Source organism: Montipora capricornis, chromosome 13, assembly GCF_036669925.1.
Source record: "Montipora capricornis isolate CH-2021 chromosome 13, ASM3666992v2, whole genome shotgun sequence".
In the NCBI taxonomy this organism is placed as follows: domain Eukaryota; kingdom Metazoa; phylum Cnidaria; class Anthozoa; order Scleractinia; family Acroporidae; genus Montipora; species Montipora capricornis.
This window is the reverse complement of record NC_090895.1, coordinates 41558172-41578634: the sequence shown is the minus strand read 5'-3', so window position 1 is coordinate 41578634 and position 20463 is coordinate 41558172. Positions and strand designations below refer to the sequence as shown.

Below are 20463 nucleotides of genomic sequence, written 5' to 3'. Positions count from 1 at the left end.
CTTGCCAGACTGGCAATCGAAAGCTCAATGTTTTTAAAACTTTTAACCAAAGAACGTTTTTAACTTTTCAATTATGCCCCCTGGTTACTCATCGATATTTAAATATACTTACTAGCCATATATAAGCTTAGCTAGTACTTTGCTGGACAGACAACAGCGTTTGCTTTACCAGGGGATACACATATCACTGACTACGATTACCGTGATATGCGTACCCCCGAGATATGTTGGGGATATACATATCACTTAACTGGCGATCTCAGTGATATGTGTATCCCCTGGTTAGCGCACTATCGTCTGTCTAGTTTTTAAGTTGTCAGTGATAATTGGGAATCAATAATACTTGCTGTCAGTTGATGGAATATTTCATGCACTTACGTACTAGCCAGAAAAAAACGCTAGTAGCTAGTATTTTGCTAGACAGGCGACAACGCCGATAGGCCAGGGGATACATATATGACTACGATTGCGGTCACCAGTGATATGTGTATCCCCAAGATATATTTTTATTTTAAAGTGGTACTATGAGGAAAATCGCATCTTCCCTATCTAAGCCATTTTGAAACATAAACAAGAAGTCTGCGTGAGAATAAAGATGCTGTTTACTTTTTTCAAATATCTCTTTTCGTTCCAGAGATATTCGAGTTTTTAAAATATGCAAATTAGCCAAGTGACGACGTCATACACTCAACCAAATTTTGTTCAAATGTAATGAAAGAAGATATTTCAGCCAATTTATATCAGAAATTTTTGATTTTTTGCAGTAGGATTCTACTAAATGTTCTCCACAATATGAGCTTAACAGTTCTGTTACCATGGCATCATACTGGTTTCCAGACCTCCCCCATATTATGAGCTTTTCTGGCCACCTTTGGCGTTCCATTTTGATATTTGCTAACAGCGCTTCATATGCATGATCCAGCAAGCATATAAATATGTTAGCACGACTTTGTGGCCTTGTTCAACATTTTTCCAGCTGAAAATCACTAACATATTGAAATCAAGTGGGTGGGGACTGGAAAAGAGTGAGTTGCCATGGGAACATAATTTTTTGTAGCCATCGGTGTGTTTCCTGTAGAATTATCAGACTACCAAGTTTCAATGGTCTGCGCTGTAAATTGGCCAAGGTAGCTCTATTTATATACTCAATATAATATTGGGTTGAGTGTATGACGTCATTAGTCATCTCATTTGCATATTTTACCCATTTTTCAAACTTAAATATCTCCGGAACTAATGAAGATATTTGCAAACGGTAAATGGCGCTTTTGGTCTTTCGTGGAATTCTATGTAATACACTCAAAAAATCAAGGGGTAAAAATTTGATCATAGTACCACTTTAATGACAATTTCGACTCCTTTATATTTCCAGTAGATTGTTTGATGTTTGCTACTGGCCCATAAGAGTATTGTCTGCCAAGGCATGAAATCCATTTGGTTTTATTTACATGGACATGTCGGACTCACGAGTCGTGTCTTTACAGTTCTGATTGTGGAAGATGGTTCAGTTGCAAATAAATGGTTTCTAGTGTTGATACCTTGAAAAAATCATGTCTGATCTGTGTTCACCGATTTCCGTCCATTAACACAAGTTTGCCGTAATTATTTATTTTTTGGAGGGGAAGGGGGGGGGATACACATATCACTGGCCGCCATATTGGAGGGGGTACACATATCACTAGTGATATGTGTGCGGGGGATACACATATCACGGGGGTACACATATCAGCGCGGCCCTCTACGAATCATACAAGAATGGTACAAGCATGCATCAATTTGGGCGCTTGCGAATAAAAAGAGATTTGTATAAATAATTAAGTCAGTTAAGCCGTTCAAATAAGATTCCGGATCTCACTGCTTTAAGTCAAATTTGAAGATCCTGATGGGCGTGAAAAACAGAAGCAGGTGTTGGGTGGTAGTTTACAGCCAAGTAAAGTCTGATAACGAAAACTTGTTTTTCAGCTGTCTTTTCATTTTTGGTTCGTTTTCTTTAAAAGGGCGCCATAAATTACCTATAATCATCAGGCCTAATTTCTTTTGATAGTTTCATTACTGACTCCCTGAGGCAAGCAGCGAAACACGCATTACTGTACGCCCTGAGGTATTCAAATCCAAAATGGTGGTCTTTTAATATCAGCCTGGAGTCATTTTTTTCGGATCACGTTCGTTTTATTTTACCCTCACTAGTTGATGCCGAAAAAAAGCCATTCGCTTTTCAGAGTTTCAAGTTTTGAAAAATTTTTGACACTAGTTCAATGATGTTACACTACTTATTATTAATTATTTATTACTCGTGCATATTTGTATTTAATCAACTCCAGTTATTTTTAAGAAGAGGAAAATCAGCCAGTTTTGTTACAAGGCAACACTTGACTACGTGAAACACTGGGCTGAAATCATAAGAACATTTCTGCTTCTGAAATACGATTTTAACAGGTATTTCATTTCTAGGGTCCTTCTAAAATAACTTAAGCGTTCAGTGAGCATATATGCTGTTTTAACGTGGCCACTGATCGTCAGAATACGAATAGCTACATTTTCTACAAGATCTCTTCATCACCAGTATCTCATTGAATCGATCTATCCTGTTTCAGTTGTAAAGAATTACGACATTGCAGGTGATCAAGAAGAATTTTTCAATTCTGAGACCTTTTTCAAAAAGCTTTCTGTTTGTCTTGCTGCTGATAGGAAGCCTAATGGGAATGATCAAAACCTTAGAAAACTATCGTTTTGATTTTAAGTCAGATAAGCCGTTCAGATACAACTGCCCGGGAAAGGGGAATGTTTGTTTACACATTATGCACCATTGCCATAAGCTCATCGTATTCTCTTCGATCCTCTAAAAATCAGCACTGAACGCTGAAAGACCATTATTGCATAGTCAAAAAGATGTGAAAATGTAAGCCAGCGATAAACCAGATAAATATTTCTTCAATTTTGGTTTAAGAATCTAAAACTTAAAATTTACCAACTGAGGAATGTAGGGGCCCAGTAACCCTTAGGTTACCACTTAATAATTTGCCTGTTTTTATGTAAAAGATGCCGATGAGCCAACATCTTATTTTAACTGAGAATTTTGATTCAAGACTGGTTTTATCCTTGCAACAAAACTCTTTAACAGAATTGAGGAACTTTTGCATCGTCATAAATATAAATGATGTTTTGCAATTAGCAATGATCACTCAATGGCAGAATTAATTGCAAAGAAACAACTTTTTCTTGCCTTTGCGGAAGCCGGCCGGCTGCCTCAAAAAAGAAAGCACATTCACTGCAGTGCATAAAAACTAATATTTTTTGACTGAGAATAGACAACATCTATGGAAATATCAGGCGTAACATAGTATTATTGTTATATACCGAAAGTGCAAATTTCCGAATGTACTGGTCAGGGGCTTGTCGGGAGAAACGCCATGTGAATCCTCCACCTTGTTTATGTTCAGTAAATGTTGCGTTTTCTTCATCCTTTGCCTCTTGGTAATGTTTCCCCTCAATACATAACAGTTGTATTTGTAAATTATTATTATTTTAATCGAAATGAACCCGGGATTCATAATCAACCATGTTTTTCCAAAGTTTGTGAAGTTGCCCAAGTCATGCCGCAGTTATTAACACTAACCCAAGAAGACATGTCGACTTTTAATCGTTTGCAGTTCTCGAGCTCATGACAAAGGCAGAACTTTCTCTTCATTCACTATTTAAACGATTATTTAAACAAGGTTTAGAAATGGATTATAAGAAATTGGGGGTCCCCCAAAAAACTGGAGGTTAAAAGGGGGGCGTTTGAAAAATATAAACATTATCAAGGGGGGGTATCTTAAATAATGAAAACAAAAATTGTCATTAGCCAATGTAAACCCAGTTTAACAAAATATAATATTCAAGAGGGTAAAATGGGGCTTGACAGGCCTACATGACTCCCTTGTACGTGGTCTGGTTTCCTTTAACTTTGTCATAATTTTACTATCTTTTAGGCGCTTCCAGTAAGATTTCATTTAGCAATGGTTTTCGTTCTATGAGACTTTAGATTTGGACCTTCATACTAATATGTGATAGTTTTTTCTTCCAAGAAAATAGCTCGTGTTGATGATATATTTTTAGTTTCTTGGTGTTGATTTTCTCTGCAGTAGGCAAGGGTTTTCGTTTGAGGCCGGAGGCCAGTCGTTTTGTCCGGCGGTTTCCCACTCCATGTCCGGTACTTTGATGCCAATATTTCAGGGGTTGTTTGATTTTTTATTAGTATAAAGAGAATTCGAGTGAACTCCAGCCTTGCCTGGGAAACTGAGCAGACGTTTTTGGAATTTGTACGTGACAAGGGTGGAGCTGTAAGACTATCTAAATAAAAAGCCGGGAAACTAAAAAGTTTATCAGTAAAAGTTGATATACATCGAATGAAGTTAAAACATCATTAATCACATCGAGCATAGCTGTAGACTAGTGCTCTGATCTACTTATGTAAGGGATTCAATGACGTGCTCGCAACCGCATCACATATATCTCACTGCATCTGTCCCGTTTTGCAAAAAGCTAGTAACAGTTGACATTACAGCTTGTACCGTGGCGACGAGTTTTTCAATTCATAGACCTTTTTCAAAAAGCTCTCTGTGTGTGGTGCTTCTTAAAGTATGCCTTGTACATTACTAAGCCTAACGTGAGAAATCAAGACCACAGAAAACAATCCGGCGCTTTGCTTTAAGTCAGTTAAGCCGTTCAAAAAATATCCTAATGGCTGTGAAAAACAGAAGCAGGCGTCGGGTGATAGTTTACAGCCAAATCAAGCATTTTGTCTAGCTATTCTTGGGTTTCACTCACGTGATCAACAGCCATGTTTTTCAACGAAAACAAAAGAAGACGTTAGCATAATAATAGCTTTCAATTCCCGGAGGATTGGATCGGGACACCAACATGGCCGCCATTTCATTGTTTGGGGACACCTAAGAAATCCAAGAATAGATACTCGTAACGAAAACACGTTTTTCAGCTTTCTTTTCATTTTTTGTTCGTTTTCTTTAAAGGGACACCATACATTACTGGCTTCAATCATCAGAGCTAATTTCTCTTTGTTAGTTCATTACTGACTCCCTGGGGCAAGCAGCGAGACACGCATATACGCCTTGAGGTATTTAAATCCAAATGGTGGTCTTTTAGTATCAGCTAGGAAACGTTTTTTTTTTGATCACCTTCCTTTTATTTTCCCCGCACTAGTTGACGCCAAAAACAGGCCATTCGCGCTTTTCAGCGTCTCAAGTTTTGAAACTGAATTTGTTGACACTAGTTCAATAATGTACTTATATTATTACTTATTCATTAAAAGAGGAAGTTTGGTTGGCACTGGCTCATGCATTTATGTGTCGGTTCATTAACTCCAGTTATTTTTAAGAAGAGGAAAATCAGCCAGTTTTGTTACAAGGCAACACTTCACCTTCTCCGGCGTCTAAGAAGTGACTACGTGAAACACTGGGCTGAAATCATAAGAAAATTTCTGCTTCTGAATACGGTTTCAACAGGTATTTTATTTCTAGGGTCCTTTTAAAATAACTTAAACGTTCAGTGAGCATATATGCTGTTTTAACGTGGCCACTGATCGTCAGAATACGAATAGCTACATTTTCTACAAAATCTCTTCATCACCAGTATCTCATTGCATCGATATATCCTGTTTCAGTTGTAAAGAATTACGACATTGCAGCTGATCAAGAAGAATTTTTCAATTCTGAGACCTTTATAAAAAAGCTTTCTGTTTGTCTTGCTGCTGATAGGAAGCATAATGCGAATGATCAAGACCTTTGAAAACTATCGTTTTGATTTTAAGTCAGATAAGCCGTTCAGATACAACTGCCCGGGAAAGGGGAATGTTTGTTTACACATTATGCACCATTGCCATAAGCTCATCGTATTCTCTTCGATCCTCTAAAAATCAGCACTGAACGCTGAAAGACCATTATTGCATAGTCAAAAAAATGTGAAAATGTAAGCCAGCGATAAAACAGATAAATCTTCCTTCAATTTTGGTTTAAGAATCTAAAACTTAAAATTTACCAACTGAGGAATGTAGGGGCCCAGTAACCCGTAGGTTACCACTTAATAATTTGCCAGTTTTTATGTAAAAGATGCCGATGAGCCAACATCTTATTTTAACTGAGAATTTTGATTCAAGACTGCTTTTACCCTTGCAACAAAAATCTTTAATAGAATTGAGGAACTTTTGCATCGTCATAAATATAAATGTTGTTTTGCAATTAGCAATTATCACTCACTATTATCAATATACGCGGCCAAATAGAAAATCGGCCTCTTCAAAACACAAGCTCAGCGGGCCGCACAAGACTGACAGCGGGCTGCTAATGCATTGTCAGTCCTACAGCTGATTGGTTCTTGCTTCAACTTTGTGATATGCCTATTATTTATAGACGATTTTACGCATTTTTTCGGTAACTTTAAATAAGTTCACTGGACTGAGTTGATTCTCTAATAGCTTGTTCAATCAACACTTACATGATGATTTTAAGTGACTTTGAATTCGTTATTTACTTAGCTTGTATTATTAAAACTCGCATTCTTGATATCATTTGGCCTTGTTTATTGATAATAATGATAATGACATGACTTTATTCGGGAATATTATTTATTTTCGCCCTTGCAGTGTCATTTGCGGGCGCAAATAAACAATATTCCCTCAAAAAGTCATGTTATTTCCTCAATGGCAGAATTAATCGCAAAGAAACAACTTTTGCGGAAGCCGGCCGGCTGCCTAAAAAAAGAAAGCACATTCACTGCAGTGGAAATATGGAAATATGGAAATATCAGGCGTAACATAGTATTATTGTTATATACCGAAAGTGCTTTGACGTGGCGATGAGTTTTTTAATTCATAGACCTTTTTTAAAAAGCTCTCTGTGTGTGGTGCTTCTTAAAGTATGCCTTGTACATTACTAAGCCTGATGTGAGAAATCAAGACCACAGAAAACAATCCGGCGCTTTGCTTTAACTCAGTTAAGCCGTTCAAAAAATATCCTGATGGCTGTGAAAAACAGAAGCAGGCGTCGGGTGATAGTTTACAGCCAAATCAAGCATTTGTCTAGCTATTCTTGGGTTTCACTCACGTGATCAACAGCCATGTTTTTCAACGAAAACAAAAGAAGACGTTAGCATAATAATAGCTTTCAATTCCCGGAGGATTGGATCGGGACACCAACATGGCCGCCATTGCGATGTTTGGGGACACCTAAGAAATCCAAGAATAGATACTCGTAACGAAAACATGTTTTTCAGCTTTCTTTTCATTTTTTGTTCGTTTTCTTTAAAGGGACACCATACATTACCGGCTTTAATCATCAGAGCTAATTTCTCTTTGTTAGTTCATTACTGACTCCCTGAGGCAAGCAGCGAAACACGCATATACGCCTTGAGGTATTTAAATCCAAATGGTGGTCTTTTAGTATCAGCTAGGAAAGGTTTTTTTTCGGATCACCTTCCTTTTATTTTCCCCGCACTAGTTGACGCCAAAAACAGGCCATTCGCGCTTTTCAGCGTTTCAAGTTTTGAAACTGAATTTGTTGACACTAGTTGAATGATGTAGTTATATGATTACTTATTCATTAAAAGAGGAAGTTTGGTTGGCACTGGCTCATGCATTTATGTGTCAGTTCATTAACTCCAGTTATTTTTAAGAAGAGGAAAACTGACCAGCCAGTTTTTTTACAACATTTCACCTTCCCCGGCGTCTAAGAAGTGACTTTGTGAAACACTGGGCTGAAATCATAAGAACCTTTCTGGTTCTGAAAAACGCTTTCAACAGGTATTTCATTTGTAGGGTTCTTGTAAAATAATTTAACCATGTGAGCGTTTGCCCTACTGATGGAACTGGGCCCACACAAGGACAGAGAAAAACTCTGACCAGGGTGGGAATTGAACCCACGACCTTCGGGTTAGATCTCCGCCGCTCTACCGACTGAGCTACAAGGTCAGACGGGAGCAGGCCGTGGGAACTGGGAACTTTTCTTTGACCTTGTGTGGGCCCAGTTCCATCGGTAGGGCTAACGCTCACATGGTTCATATGGGATAGAAATATAGCACTTCACGTTACACTACATTCTCTTCAGTTAATTCTGTTTAAAATATAAGTGCTACACGGCAAACGTTTATATAAACGTAACCTTTCCTTGTACTTGTACATGTTCATTGCCGTGACTTTAACATCTTCAGTTCCCACGGCCTGCTCCCGTCTGACCTTGTAGCTCAGTCGGTAGAGCGGCGGAGATCTAACCCGAAGGTCGTGGGTTCAATTCCCACCCTGGTCAGAGTTTTTCTCTGTCCTTGTGTGGGCCCAGTTCTATCAGTAGGGCTAACGCTCACATGGTTCATATGGGATAGAAATATAGCTCTTCACGTTACACTACATTCTCTTCAGTTAATTCTGTTTAAACCTGTAAGAGACATACGGTTAACGTCAATGAGTCAGTCATCAATTGTGTCATATAGAATCGATAATTTAAGGGACAGGAAAAGTTCCCTTGAACAGTACAATAACGACGATCTTTACAGACGCTCTCGCTTTTGTAAGCAGTCAGTAATTCATTTTGAACAAATTCCGAGCTGACGGACAGTTTGGGGATTCCGTCACAACGGGCCTTCCCCTCTCACCGTTGAGAAGAATCTTCCTTCGCTACAGCAAGTTTTCAACGAGTGACTGGCATTTTATTCGGTGCATCGATATATATAGAGCTTTCAAGGTAATTCACAAAGATTCAACAGAGATTCCTAAACGAAATTCACAATTCATTTTTTGGCCTTCAAATTTGCATGAAACAAAAGCAAAGTGAGTTCTGTGAGCGTTTGTCCGACTCTTTTTTTCGTCAGTAATTTATTTTTTTTCCAACAGCATTGAAGTGCCTTCTCTTGCATGTGATTTCCACTCAGGTTTACTGTGTAAGAGCGGTCTGCACATCGGAATTGCATTCCATGCCTTTTCTTTTTTCTTTACTGAAGCTCCCGTTATCATATCCCTTGTTTTAAATCTCTTGAAACGTTACCCAAGTTCCACAAGGAGAAATTGTTCCTCCTCGCTGAAATTTGTTTTCCTGCTTTTACTTTCGGACATGTTTCCCACACAAGTTCATTAATTTATATGCAATTTATAATGCATGCTGATGATAACACAATAGCAGGACTTGCAAAACCACGATTTAAACGAAATTCGGCTCGTCTACGTCTTAATAATGCAAATTAAACCAATTTTAGACATGGCTTACAAAAAACTCGTCAAAGCCGTGATTCAGTCTTAAACCAGGTCTAACCTAGGCTTCGTTTAAATAATCGGCCCTTTGAGATTGTCGGCCGGGGGCTCGAACCCATGGCTCCAGCGCGGTAGTTCTAGGCTTGAGGCTTATTCAGTCAGTGTGGCCAACCAAGTCTCTCCCTCAAATTGATGGATTATTCTTAATTGTCAATTTCCTCCGAGTGAAGAAAGTTCATTTTGGACACTGAAAGCTTGATAGGGATAATGGGAAAAACTTTTAAATCAAGCCTCAGACTTATTCAGACTTACTCAGCAATGATTATATATATACTGTATATACTTATTAGTTTTGGGAAATAATCGGTACATTTTCTAGTCAGTTGATCTTTAGTGGTTAAGTGGATAAAACAGTTCCTTCAAAGTGGACGCGCCGGGTTCAAATCCTGTCCAGGGGCTGCTTTTACTGATTTTCCTTTCTTTTTCATACCACAAGTCCTGGGACAGAGGGATCAAAATGGAGGATAATACTTCATTTAAGGCAAACTGACAATGAAGGATAATCCTTCATTTGAGGAAGAGATAGTGTTGGTGTGACGCAAAAATTACAATTTTGTTATCTGTCAGTGAACTGTGATCGGTTTTCGTTGGTTCATTGCAGTTGTCTTCATTTAAAACTAATGCGCTGAACAACTAATGATCACTTTAACTTGGGCCCACAGCCTTAAAAAGCGGTAACAGTTTCAGTAAAGACTAAATTTCACACTACTCACTTGCAGGGCAATATTTCGCAAAGTCTACATCAACAAGATGAACCCGCGATTTTGGTTCTCGGCTGTTTTTCTGATGACAAGGATTGGTCTTATTAGTGCAGCTGATCAAGGTTGTCAGAGCGAACACTCTGTTTATGGGATGTTTCTTAAAGGCCACACTTTTAAAACAGTCAGGGATCAATTTCCATGGGAATGTTACTTGATATGTGACCAGGATGTCAGGTGCCAAAGCTACAATGTCATCATTGGAAGAAAAATTTGCGAACTGAACAACAGAACGAAAGAAGCCAGACCAGAAGACTTTTTACCCGATTCAAAGCGATTCTACATGAAGCGAGCATTCAACAGAGGTATGGAACATTAGTCATTTATCTAAGGAATTTTAAGAAGAGATTCTGTTTGAAAGTAACTGGGTAAAGGGTCTATCTCCGTTTGACGTGTGGCATCTGTGGTTGGGAATGAGTTTGACTCGGATAAATTCACTTCGTTTTTGGACGCAGGGGGGAGTGGGGGTCGCGCTTTGGCTGCGCATGCGTAAAGTTCTTTTGTCTCGCCAGGAGCTCATGAATCTGGGGCTCCTGAACTATATATTGACCAAGATATCGTAACATAAAACATTATTGAAATACTGTAAATTTTAAAGGCAATCGGTTAAAATTCCTTGGAACAAAGTTTAGGCTACCCGTAGCCTCTTGTTTATATATAAAAACGTCTAATTTTGGGACAGAGGCTTTACAGTTCTTAAGAGGGAAAGGTTCTTAAATGTCCTTTATGGTTGGTTTGTGTATCATACAATAAAAGAAAATGCATTGTTGATGTTAAAAAAAGTAAATTGTCCTGTTAGACTACAGTTTTTCATTCATTTTAACTTTATTTATGCTAACCACAAAGACAAAACAAAGCACTGAAATGAGCAAAATGAAACAGACGTTCTTCACTCTCTCTCAGCCTGGTTACTTTCTTAGTAAGTTCTTAACAATTTGGTTAATCGTCTCGGCCTGAACGATCTTATAAAAGAGTTCTGATAAAAAAAAAGAGTGTATTAAAGTGGTTTCGTGGACTTTTGCTGAGTCGAAAGCCTCTAAATCTTAGTTAAAACAAAGGATTATCAAAAGATCATCAATATTGGGTCCGTACCAGCTGCAGGTTGCTACCACTCATCATTCATATTACGCTGATAGTTATAGAAGTTTTGTACATTTCGCCTGCAGTGCCATTGGGCTCAATTCAAGAGCTTCCCGCTAAATCGTGCGCTGAAATCAAAGCAAGTGAAGGAAACAAAGTTGCTGACAGCAAGCACTGGATATATTCAGATGAAAATGCCGGTCAGGTGATCCAGGCTACTTGTCAAGGTCAATGCTAGTTAGGAGTACTTTTTTTGTAAAATCATGCGGCAAATCTATCTTTGAAGATCTCCTACTAAGGTTTGACGCCATGCACTCGTAAGTACCCTGCGAGCAGAGTCTCTCTCGATCTTCCTAGATAAGTTGGAAGACGAAAGTAAACTCTGCTCGCCGCCTCCACATTTCGTATTGAGCATGCGTTAAAAATTTAAATGTATTCGGTGTCAGTCACGCGTGACAGTAGCCACAAAACCACAAAACGAAAACAAACAGTCGGGATATTTTCGAACAACTCTGGCAAACACACGACAATCAAGGAATCATTTCATTGGAAACTCAAGATAGTCCATACTCTTAAAATGCCATTTCATTTTTTTTTACTGAAAAATGTATAGGTTTCTGTCAGACTAGTTTCTGTAACCGACACATAGAAAAAACTCATAGGAATTCTAACAGTTAAAATTGCCATGCTGTTGTAAGTTTCAAAATATTGATGACGCGTGGCGATTGATCATGCGCAAAAATTAAAAACTCAGGTTTGACAAGTTGAAACTGGACTGACTCATCCAATTCTTTGGATGAGCGGCAAATCAAAGAATGTGGAGGCGGAGAGCAGAGTCTACTTTCCCCTTCCCGACGTATCTAGGAAAATCGAAAGAGACTCTGCCCGCAGGGTAACTCGCAAAGTAACTAAACAAATGAAATAAGAAAGTAATGTGCGGCAAACCTGGAGCTTTTCCGCAGGCGTCTTTGAAAATTCTTCAGTTCCTTCCTTCGAGCAGCTATGACCATTCTCATAAAGAAAGTCATTTGAATACAACAAATTGTTGACTTCTTCACCGGATATTTCTTTTGACATTGAACTCTTTAGGCACAACATGTCTGCCATATAACAGCCCGACTGGAAATATTTTTCTTTTAGTCTCCCGACGAAAACATCCTGTTTTCAGACTAAAGAATAGAACCATTTAAGGGGCAATGTAATGCTAATTTCGCTGTTTTTAGGTCAAAATCTCAATTAGTACATTAGCTGACATGAAAATCACTCCTGACAACCCACTAACAAGATATAAATTATATTTATGGCACAAAGAGCTATCCGTATTAATTTTTGGCGACTTTCTCGAGACACCTCCAAACTTGAAAAAATTGGCCAATTTTTTCACGTTTCAATGGATTTATATCTTCTCCATACTTGGCTAAAACAAGAGAGAATAGCTTCAGTGCACTTTCATGGTTATTCAGGGCCGTAGCCAGAAAAAAAATGTGACTGAGGCAATGTGACCATGGTTAAATTCTCTACGTAGGGATTCTAGGTGCTTATGATGAGTCCATTTAAAGACAACACTGGAATCAGCCTTTATTTTAAAGAATCACGAAAAAATGACTGAGGCAAGTGCCTCGGTTTGCCTCATACTGGCTACGGCCCTGTTATAATTGGTAACAAAACTACAGCATTAGTTTTTGGTCTATACTGATGCAATGACGTGACACTGCCCCTTTAAGATCGATTTCAAGTTGAAGTTTATTATTCACGTTTATAATAAACTAAACGAGAAAAAAAAGAAGAAGGACATGATAATAAAAGATTAAACTTACAAGAGAGAGTGCGTAGTGGCTAAAGAAGGCAAGTTTCGCGGAGGCAACTGCCACGATGCAGGTACAAAATATTGCAATTAGAACAGGACAGTGAGTCACAAAGAAGCCAGATTTCATCTCAAATTCTCGGCTTGCAATGGAAAGGTCATACACCCATTCAAGGCAGTTGTTTGTTCAAGCTATTCCTTAGTTTAATTGATTTTTTTCATGACAATTTTTGTTGTGGATGATGTTGCACTGGTCCAAAAATGTGTATCACAAAGCGAAACATAACTAACATTGAAATAAAATAACTTTCTTATTTTCAGAGGAGTGGCAAAAAATCAACGAAGATCCGGTTTGCTTTGGAGCTCGAGATGATCAATACGGTGCCTTCCACATGACTAAAACTGGAAATGTGACGGCCATGAAGCTCTCGCACAGAAGCGGATCCATCAAATGCAACAGCGTTACTGGTGCTTCCTACTGGAGCTGTACCAACTCATTTTACTATGCAAACAACACATTTATGACGATCATCACAAATGCCAACAAAACAGCCCTTCTGCCAACAGAGAAAGATATGAAAACGGTGAGTTTCTGCAACCCAGAAAAGCACTTTTACGTTCTCGAAGGAATTAATCAAGGATCATCAGAGCTTGTTCTAAACATCCATTCCAATCCAATAAGTTTGTTAAAGAACCAGGAATTGCAGATATGGTATGGACAGGACTGGGTAAACTGTGGTGAGGGAACCAACTCTGGCACTACTTGTGTTGATGTATTTGCCTGGTACATGTGAAAATAAAAAGCAACTGCAGTTACTGTGGCTAACTATATTTAGATTCCCGCCATGATTACAGTTTTTTTCTCGCAATTTTATTGTTTCTCGTCAGTGTTTACCGTGATGTGCACAGACAAACAGAACCAGCCTCACTGAATTGAACTAAGCCAGTTTGTACCATTGATGAAATAATAAAATCATGAAGCACTAGTTTGAACTATTTGGATGTGTCTTTGACTTGAGTTGTCAGTGTTGTCATTTCTGCGGTTGACCTTAAGTTGCAAAGGGAGTAAAAGCACGTATTTGGTTAAACTACACAAAATCGACTCGACCGCCGTGACACAAGACCCTAAAAATGTACGTGCTGCTGCAAACATCACTTTTAACAGGGGCGGATTTAGGGGCGGATTTAGGGGCGATGGGGTGGGGGGGGGGAGGGGTGCCCCCCTCCCCCCCTTTTCCCCCTGTATTTAAAGAGCTTCTGTATGACCCAACCGACTTTCAAGTGGTACAATGTGAATCAGGCGGTTTTACTTCAGAGAATGATTAGTTCAGTTTCAGAGCCTTTCGTATTTCAAATGCATCTTGAATATAACGTGAATTTTTCGGATAGAGGGCATGTAGGGGGGAGGTGCGCTCTCGCCGAAATTTCTTCGACCCCCTTGCTCTTTCTGCCATTTCTGCATCCGTCCCTGTTTAAGTTATCACGTTATAATTTATTAAGTTTGCAAATATATCTTATACCGGAAAGACCTATTATTATCTATAACGAGCGCTGTGACTGGCTAAGAGCTACGGCGCGATTACAAAATACGCACATTAAAAATTTAAATAACGCCAAATTGACACTTCTCTGTATTCATTAACGTTTCTTTGGCCGTTAATAATTGCGAATGACGACAAAATTTACCTTACCAAATTGTGCTCATTACACACGAAAAAAAAAAAAATTTCTTTGGACGGAGTAGATGCACAATCGCTCGCACTACAAGTGATCCCTTCCGTTCGAATAAACTGATCGAGTTCCCAAGGTTTTTCTCTTGCGGATATTAATATATTCCATCCGAAGTTTCTATAACCTTGCCAACATTTTGCTGGAAGTAATGAAGAATGATAGTTATCATTTTCACAGGCCTTAAAACAACGGTCAATTAGATACTCGGCCAATTTCGATTGATCCCACAGGAGACGATTACGAAGAGCTTTTGCACGTCTTCTCCCACTCATTAGCCGTTTAGTTTCAGGGCTAAGCCTAGAGGTGGTCAATTTTCGTACTCGCCTTTAAGGTGAATGTAGGTCTGCTACTAACAATTAAAAGAAAAAATGTTTCCACAGTTCACTGACATTCCCCTAGAGGATCATCAGTTTCAAATGTACCCTCTCAATGTCAAGTTTTCAGGCACAAAATGTCTTGAACAAGCGATCCGTGGAAAGGAATCTGTACTGGCTTGTTTACGAGAACCAGAAATTAAACTACGATCATTGCAGCGAATTTGGGACATTGCTGATGTAACCGGAAATATGTCAGGCTCATGGGTAGAAACAAATATCTAAGCGAATTAGAGTGTTGTGCAACAAACGTGTGATACTTGATCAGTTGAACACATTGATAGGATTGGCAGACTCACTGAATAAGGTGTAGGTTGCAGTGATTGGGAACAGTGTTGGCGCAGTGTTGAGAGCACTCGCCTCCCAACAATGTGGCCCGAATCCAATTCCCAGACAGGAGTCACATGCGGATTGAGTTTGTTGGTTTTCTACTCGGCTCTGAGAGGTTTTTCTCCGGGTACTCCGGTTTTCCCCTCTCCTCAAAAGTCAATATCTGATTTGATTTGCGTTAATTTGAGTTTGTTTCGATTTACACCCCCAATTAGTGGCCAGCGCTATAGGACTTGTCACTTCATCATCATCACCTGGTCTCATTGTTAGGGATTATAGTTATATAATTTCACAATATTTCACAAATTTTTTCCCAGAGGGACCATTAATATTTTAAAAAGGTTTTATTGTATGGCGTATTGGGAGGTATATGTAACAGTTATCGGCCTGAAGCGATGGGTTATGTGATTTATTCCCCTCGTGCGTTGCCCGAGGGTGCAGCGCATATAAGTGACTTATCCCCCTTGCATATTAATACATAATCCCCTCGCATTTAAATTAGCTGTTCATTAGCCCCGCTCTTCCCTTCAAACAATCAAAGGCGCACCCAGCTTTTCAGACAGTTGATTTGGGGGTTATGTAATATATTCCCCAGAAAAGAACAGAGGAATCCGAGCTCATGTAAAAATAAAATGTCGGTAAAATCCGCTCTCAGGTTGAATCCGTTTTTGTCTAGGTTAAATTGGTCATTCTCATTTTAACTAGGTTGAATACGCACTCAGATGAATTGAAAAAACTTTTTATGAAGCCTAAATTAAGTCGAGAGAAAAATTAGGTTAGAATTAGTTTTGGTTATTATACATGGATATCAATTGACTTACCATACAAAAGTAAATAATGAAAAGCACTGTCTCACTTTAAGGCGAGAACATCTAAGATCTGAGCTGGTCAATATCTTTAAAAGAGACTAATCAGATTTAGAGAATTAAGCTGTTTCAAAATGTTTTCACATTTTGTGTTCTTTGCAATATCGTAAGTTGCAACTAGGCTGTTAGTCACAAGATCGGGAACTTCTTCGTAACTAAAAAGGCCCTGTATTTTAATTAAGTTAAATAATTACATAAAAACGATTTTAAAAAACTAAAAAAAACCAACCTCTTATTCCATGAAATTATTCTTTGATTGCACTCACGTCATAAGAAAAATGTAGCTCAAGTTTTGCATAATAATAGAGTCAAATTGCCAAAAGACTTTTCAAAAGTTAGGTTCGTCAAATTTAAAGGGGCTATGCTACGTTATTTTAGAGTGTTTCGGGAAAATCTTTAGTTAATCACGAGTTTAAGAGTCGAAAATGGTAATGTGGAATTCCTTTACTGATAAAATTATCGTTACATCACAAACAACATGATTTTAAATTTGAGCACGACCTTTCTCCAGCCAATTTGCCAGGATTACCGAAATGCAATTCGTTTCAATCTCGTGCGTTTGTCTCCATCCATGCTTTTCTTTCCTTTTGCTGGATTTCGTATGTTGTTTAACAGTTTAAAGTGGTTATTGTAATGCTTCAGTCTACTTTTTGGGCATTTTGGGTTTCATGAAATTACAAAATTTTGCGTGACATAGCCCCTTTTAAGTTTGACTCATATTCATGCAAAGTGTATATTCCAAAAAATGTCTACTTTACACACGACTTTCACTCTGTCCTCTCTTGAATGTATCAAATCATATCTAAAAAAACTCGTTTTTCATCATATATCACGGCGTTTGGTTGTCTCGTTCTCAGTCATTCCCTATCTCTGCGGAAGAGAGCGGTAGCGCTCGGTCCCATTCCCTAGCGGCCACACCACCTCATTTCACTCCAACTTCGTGCTGACTTTTCACATAGCAACGACAGATGTATTTGGAACTTCTAAAAGTTTAAAAACAAAGAAACTACCCACGTCCGCTCAGAGCGGTAACAGTTTCTTAAATTTCTTCAGGGCTTTTCCCTTTTGAAACTCCGCTCAACTCCCTCTTCAAAGTGAAGTCATTTTAAAGGTCCTGTTTGCTCTGGCACCCCGTTCGCTTGGGAGAATCACTTAACCTGTATATAATTTATTGGAAGAATGTAGTAAATAACAATATGTGTCCTCATAGTGTACTTGTCATCAAACCCCCGAGTGATACAGAGAACGTGAGCTGAATTTTCACTCAAGGAAATTGTCCACAGTTTTGATAACAAGTTATTGCAGGGTTTGCAGGTCAGTGCTATAGAAAAAGTGATCACTGATCTCCTTTTTTCAGAGGGAGATTTTTGCAGTGGATAACAGATAACCATGCAAATACTTTTAATGGATGAGGGATATCTGACAAGATGACCTTAGGAATAAAATATAAGAGAAGTAGTTTTAGGGATAATGAAATTAAGTTTGGGTTCCACATTCGCCACGATCACCATGCTTCATTCGTATTTTATTTCACCTGTACCTATGATTTTTACCACCTCTCTCGTTCCGCGCTAGGTTATTTACCGTTTACCTCATTGTTCTCAGTCACCTTTGGCCAGTTCAAGTTTCTAGAAAAACCTTAAACGTTTGCATGATAATGCCGCTCAATTCCCGGAGGATTAGTTGGGAACACCAACATGGCCGCCGTGACGTCACGTGAAAACGAAAAACCTTAACTAACAATGACCACAACCAGGTTTTCTGAGCCCGCGAGACTGAGCACCCCCAGCAAACCATTGTTTTAACGAAAACCGCTGGTCAGCAACCTAAGTTTCTAGGGCACCTTTTTTGTCCCTGATAAACCTGCGGGTGACCATTGCCCGCTTTTGTGGGAGGGTGATGTATCAGCTCTCGTAACGTATAATGCATGTGATTGGCTCGCTTCCCAAGCCAAGAACAAAAAACTTAAAGAATTGAAACAATGACTTGGACTTAAAACAACACAGGCCGCTTACAATACGAAACAATATAGCAGGTTACGAGAGCTGCAACACGAGCGTTGTGGGAGCCGTGCCATATTTTTATTATTAGGGAGTTCAAGCAAAGACGCAGCTACGACAACGATAATATTGTTGGTGAAAAATGACGAAATTATCGTGCTGCACGTGCAGCACGAATTTTATGGCATATTTTTACGGTACTCTGCATAACGACGACGTGACCATGCGTGACGGTGACCGTGACCCAACGTGACCATGCAACAGAGAAACTTTCATTCTCTATTTTTACTCCGAAACTGCTCGAACCAATTTATTTTTAGGATGCTTCGCCCACATTGTAGCATGCGCGTGACTGAATGAGGTGGAATAATAAAGAAAGACTTATGATAGAGCAAAGTTCTATTTTGAACTTGTTACAGACAAATGTACAAACAAACAAGGAGATGAGAAATGGCCCTTTTTAACGACGAGACGGCTACTTGTCGTCTTTTGTGACATGAATGACGCATGAATTGACGACAAATAAAATAACAATACGAGCGTTAAATTCTCGAGCCAGAATTTCGTCATGGAAGCTTAATTACTGATAACCAAGAATTTGATGTACCCTTTTGCAACGATAACATAAGGGAAAAAAATGCACTTTATTTAATGATTGGTACATGACGACCTTCTAAGCCCGAGAGGCACGATGGGACTTCAGCATGAGCTCCCGCCAACATCATGTGAATGTACTGGAGAACCTTTCAAAATAAAAATTTGGTTTTATCAACAGTGTTGATAATGTAAAATTGGACACCGTACAGAGATTCTAAAAGCTGACTTTTCGAGAGTTAGCCCTTCGTCAGAGCGATTAGAGGGATTATGGGTTACGTGTTGTTTTTATAGTAGAGTAGGAGCTACGCTATTGGTGGTAACATGGCAACGTGAAAAATATAGGAATATATTAGTTAAATGAAAAGCGTTCGTTAATACCGTGAGGATTAAGGGTGCCGATTAGAAAGATGAATTTTTGTTCCAGATTCTTGCGGCTTTCCGGCGTACCTAGATGTAGGGAAAGGCCGCAGATAGCCATGTGTTTTTTGGAGTGGTTAGGCAGATTAAAATGGCGAGCGACTGGCTTGGATGCATCCTTGTCATTCTTCTCAACAGCGCGAAGGTGTTCGCGGAATCGGTCACCGAGTCGTCTACCTGTCTCACCAATGTATAATTTATTGCATAACGTGCAGGTTATGCAATAAATGACATTTGCGGAGGTACATGTGAAACGATCGGTGATCTTAACAGATCGCTTAGGTCCCGATATCTTGCTAGTGTTAACAATGAAAAGACAAATTTTGCATCGTGAGCGCGCGCATTTGAAAGTGGCGGGTTGCTCGTTAGTTTTGAGCGCGCTTCTAACTAAAAATTTTGACAAAAAAAAAACCCACCGACGCAGCACCACAGTTTCTTTAGAAACTACCCCTTCTTTCAAAATAAAGCTCGTTATTTTACAGGAATTAGCTCCCTGAAATAGCTAGAAAGCTAAAAGTTCCGCGGACACAGACACGCAAAACACACCACAAACGGATGCGGGGATGGCGCAGTGATGAGAGTATTCGTCCACCAATATGGCCCTGGTTCGATTCCTAGGCTCAGCGTAAAATGTGGGTTGAGTTTGTTGGTTCTCTACTATGCTTCGAGAGGTTTTTTTTCCCCGGATATTCCGGTTTTCCAAAGACCTCAAAAACCAACATTTGACTTGATTTGCGTTATTTGTTACTTCAGTTCACAGTGTCCCCAATTAGCGCTAGTACGACTAGATACTTAATCGAGTTCCTTTTGTTTTACTGAACGTATTCGCAAAGCACACTCCCAGAAAATGAGGTGAATTACCACAATTAAGTACAATTAAATAATGAAACAATTTTAACAGAAGTGAAAACAACAGTTTGCCGGGGGATTCAAGAAAATCTCTATCGAGGGTTTTCTTAAATTGCCGGTGCGAAAGAGATATCACAACTGTTAGTTGAGTTCTAGAGGAGGATATCAAAGAAGAAGATGAGTATATTAAACGAAGAGACTCGGGGCATACTCGGAAAAAAAACGAGTGCTCTGTTGCAGTAGTCGAGCCTTCGATGGAGACTCGGAAAACCCGAGTGATATGTAACAGGAGTCGTCTTCCGATTACAAGCTCGGATACTCTACCGATGAGCCAAAGGCGCCAGGCAAGAAAACTGGGGTTATGA

General features: G+C 39.1%; 1 protein-coding gene across 3 annotated transcripts; it reads left to right on the top strand.

Annotated features, from left to right (window-relative positions):
• The first annotated feature begins 2369 nt into the window (after nucleotides 1-2369).
• LOC138029880 (uncharacterized) lies at nucleotides 2370-13728 on the top strand. 3 transcript variants are annotated; one of them, XM_068877725.1, is made up of 4 exons: nucleotides 2370-2436; nucleotides 10012-10355; nucleotides 11217-11357; nucleotides 13256-13728. In XM_068877725.1, exons 2-4 carry the CDS (start codon nucleotides 10043-10045, stop codon nucleotides 13726-13728), a joined length of 927 nt encoding a protein of 308 aa, XP_068733826.1. In that variant the 5' UTR covers nucleotides 2370-2436; nucleotides 10012-10042. The 3 variants fall into 3 exon arrangements, with proteins under 3 accessions (XP_068733826.1, XP_068733827.1, XP_068733825.1); XM_068877726.1 differs by lacking the exon at nucleotides 2370-2436 and adding an exon at nucleotides 2525-2618; XM_068877724.1 differs by lacking the exon at nucleotides 2370-2436 and adding an exon at nucleotides 5354-5504.
• Nucleotides 13729-20463: the final 6735 nt, after the last annotated feature.

Bases quoted from the DNA above. Each gene is read 5' to 3' on its own strand.
- LOC138029880 (XM_068877725.1), top strand. From the start codon at position 10,043: ATGAACCCGCGATTTTGGTTCTCGGCTGTTTTTCTGATGACAAGGATT. The intron at 10,356-11,216 runs GTATGGAACATT...TTTCGCCTGCAG, and splicing joins GAAGCGAGCATTCAACAGAG to TGCCATTGGGCTCAATTCAA. The intron at 11,358-13,255 runs GTCAATGCTAGT...TCTTATTTTCAG, and splicing joins GATCCAGGCTACTTGTCAAG to AGGAGTGGCAAAAAATCAAC.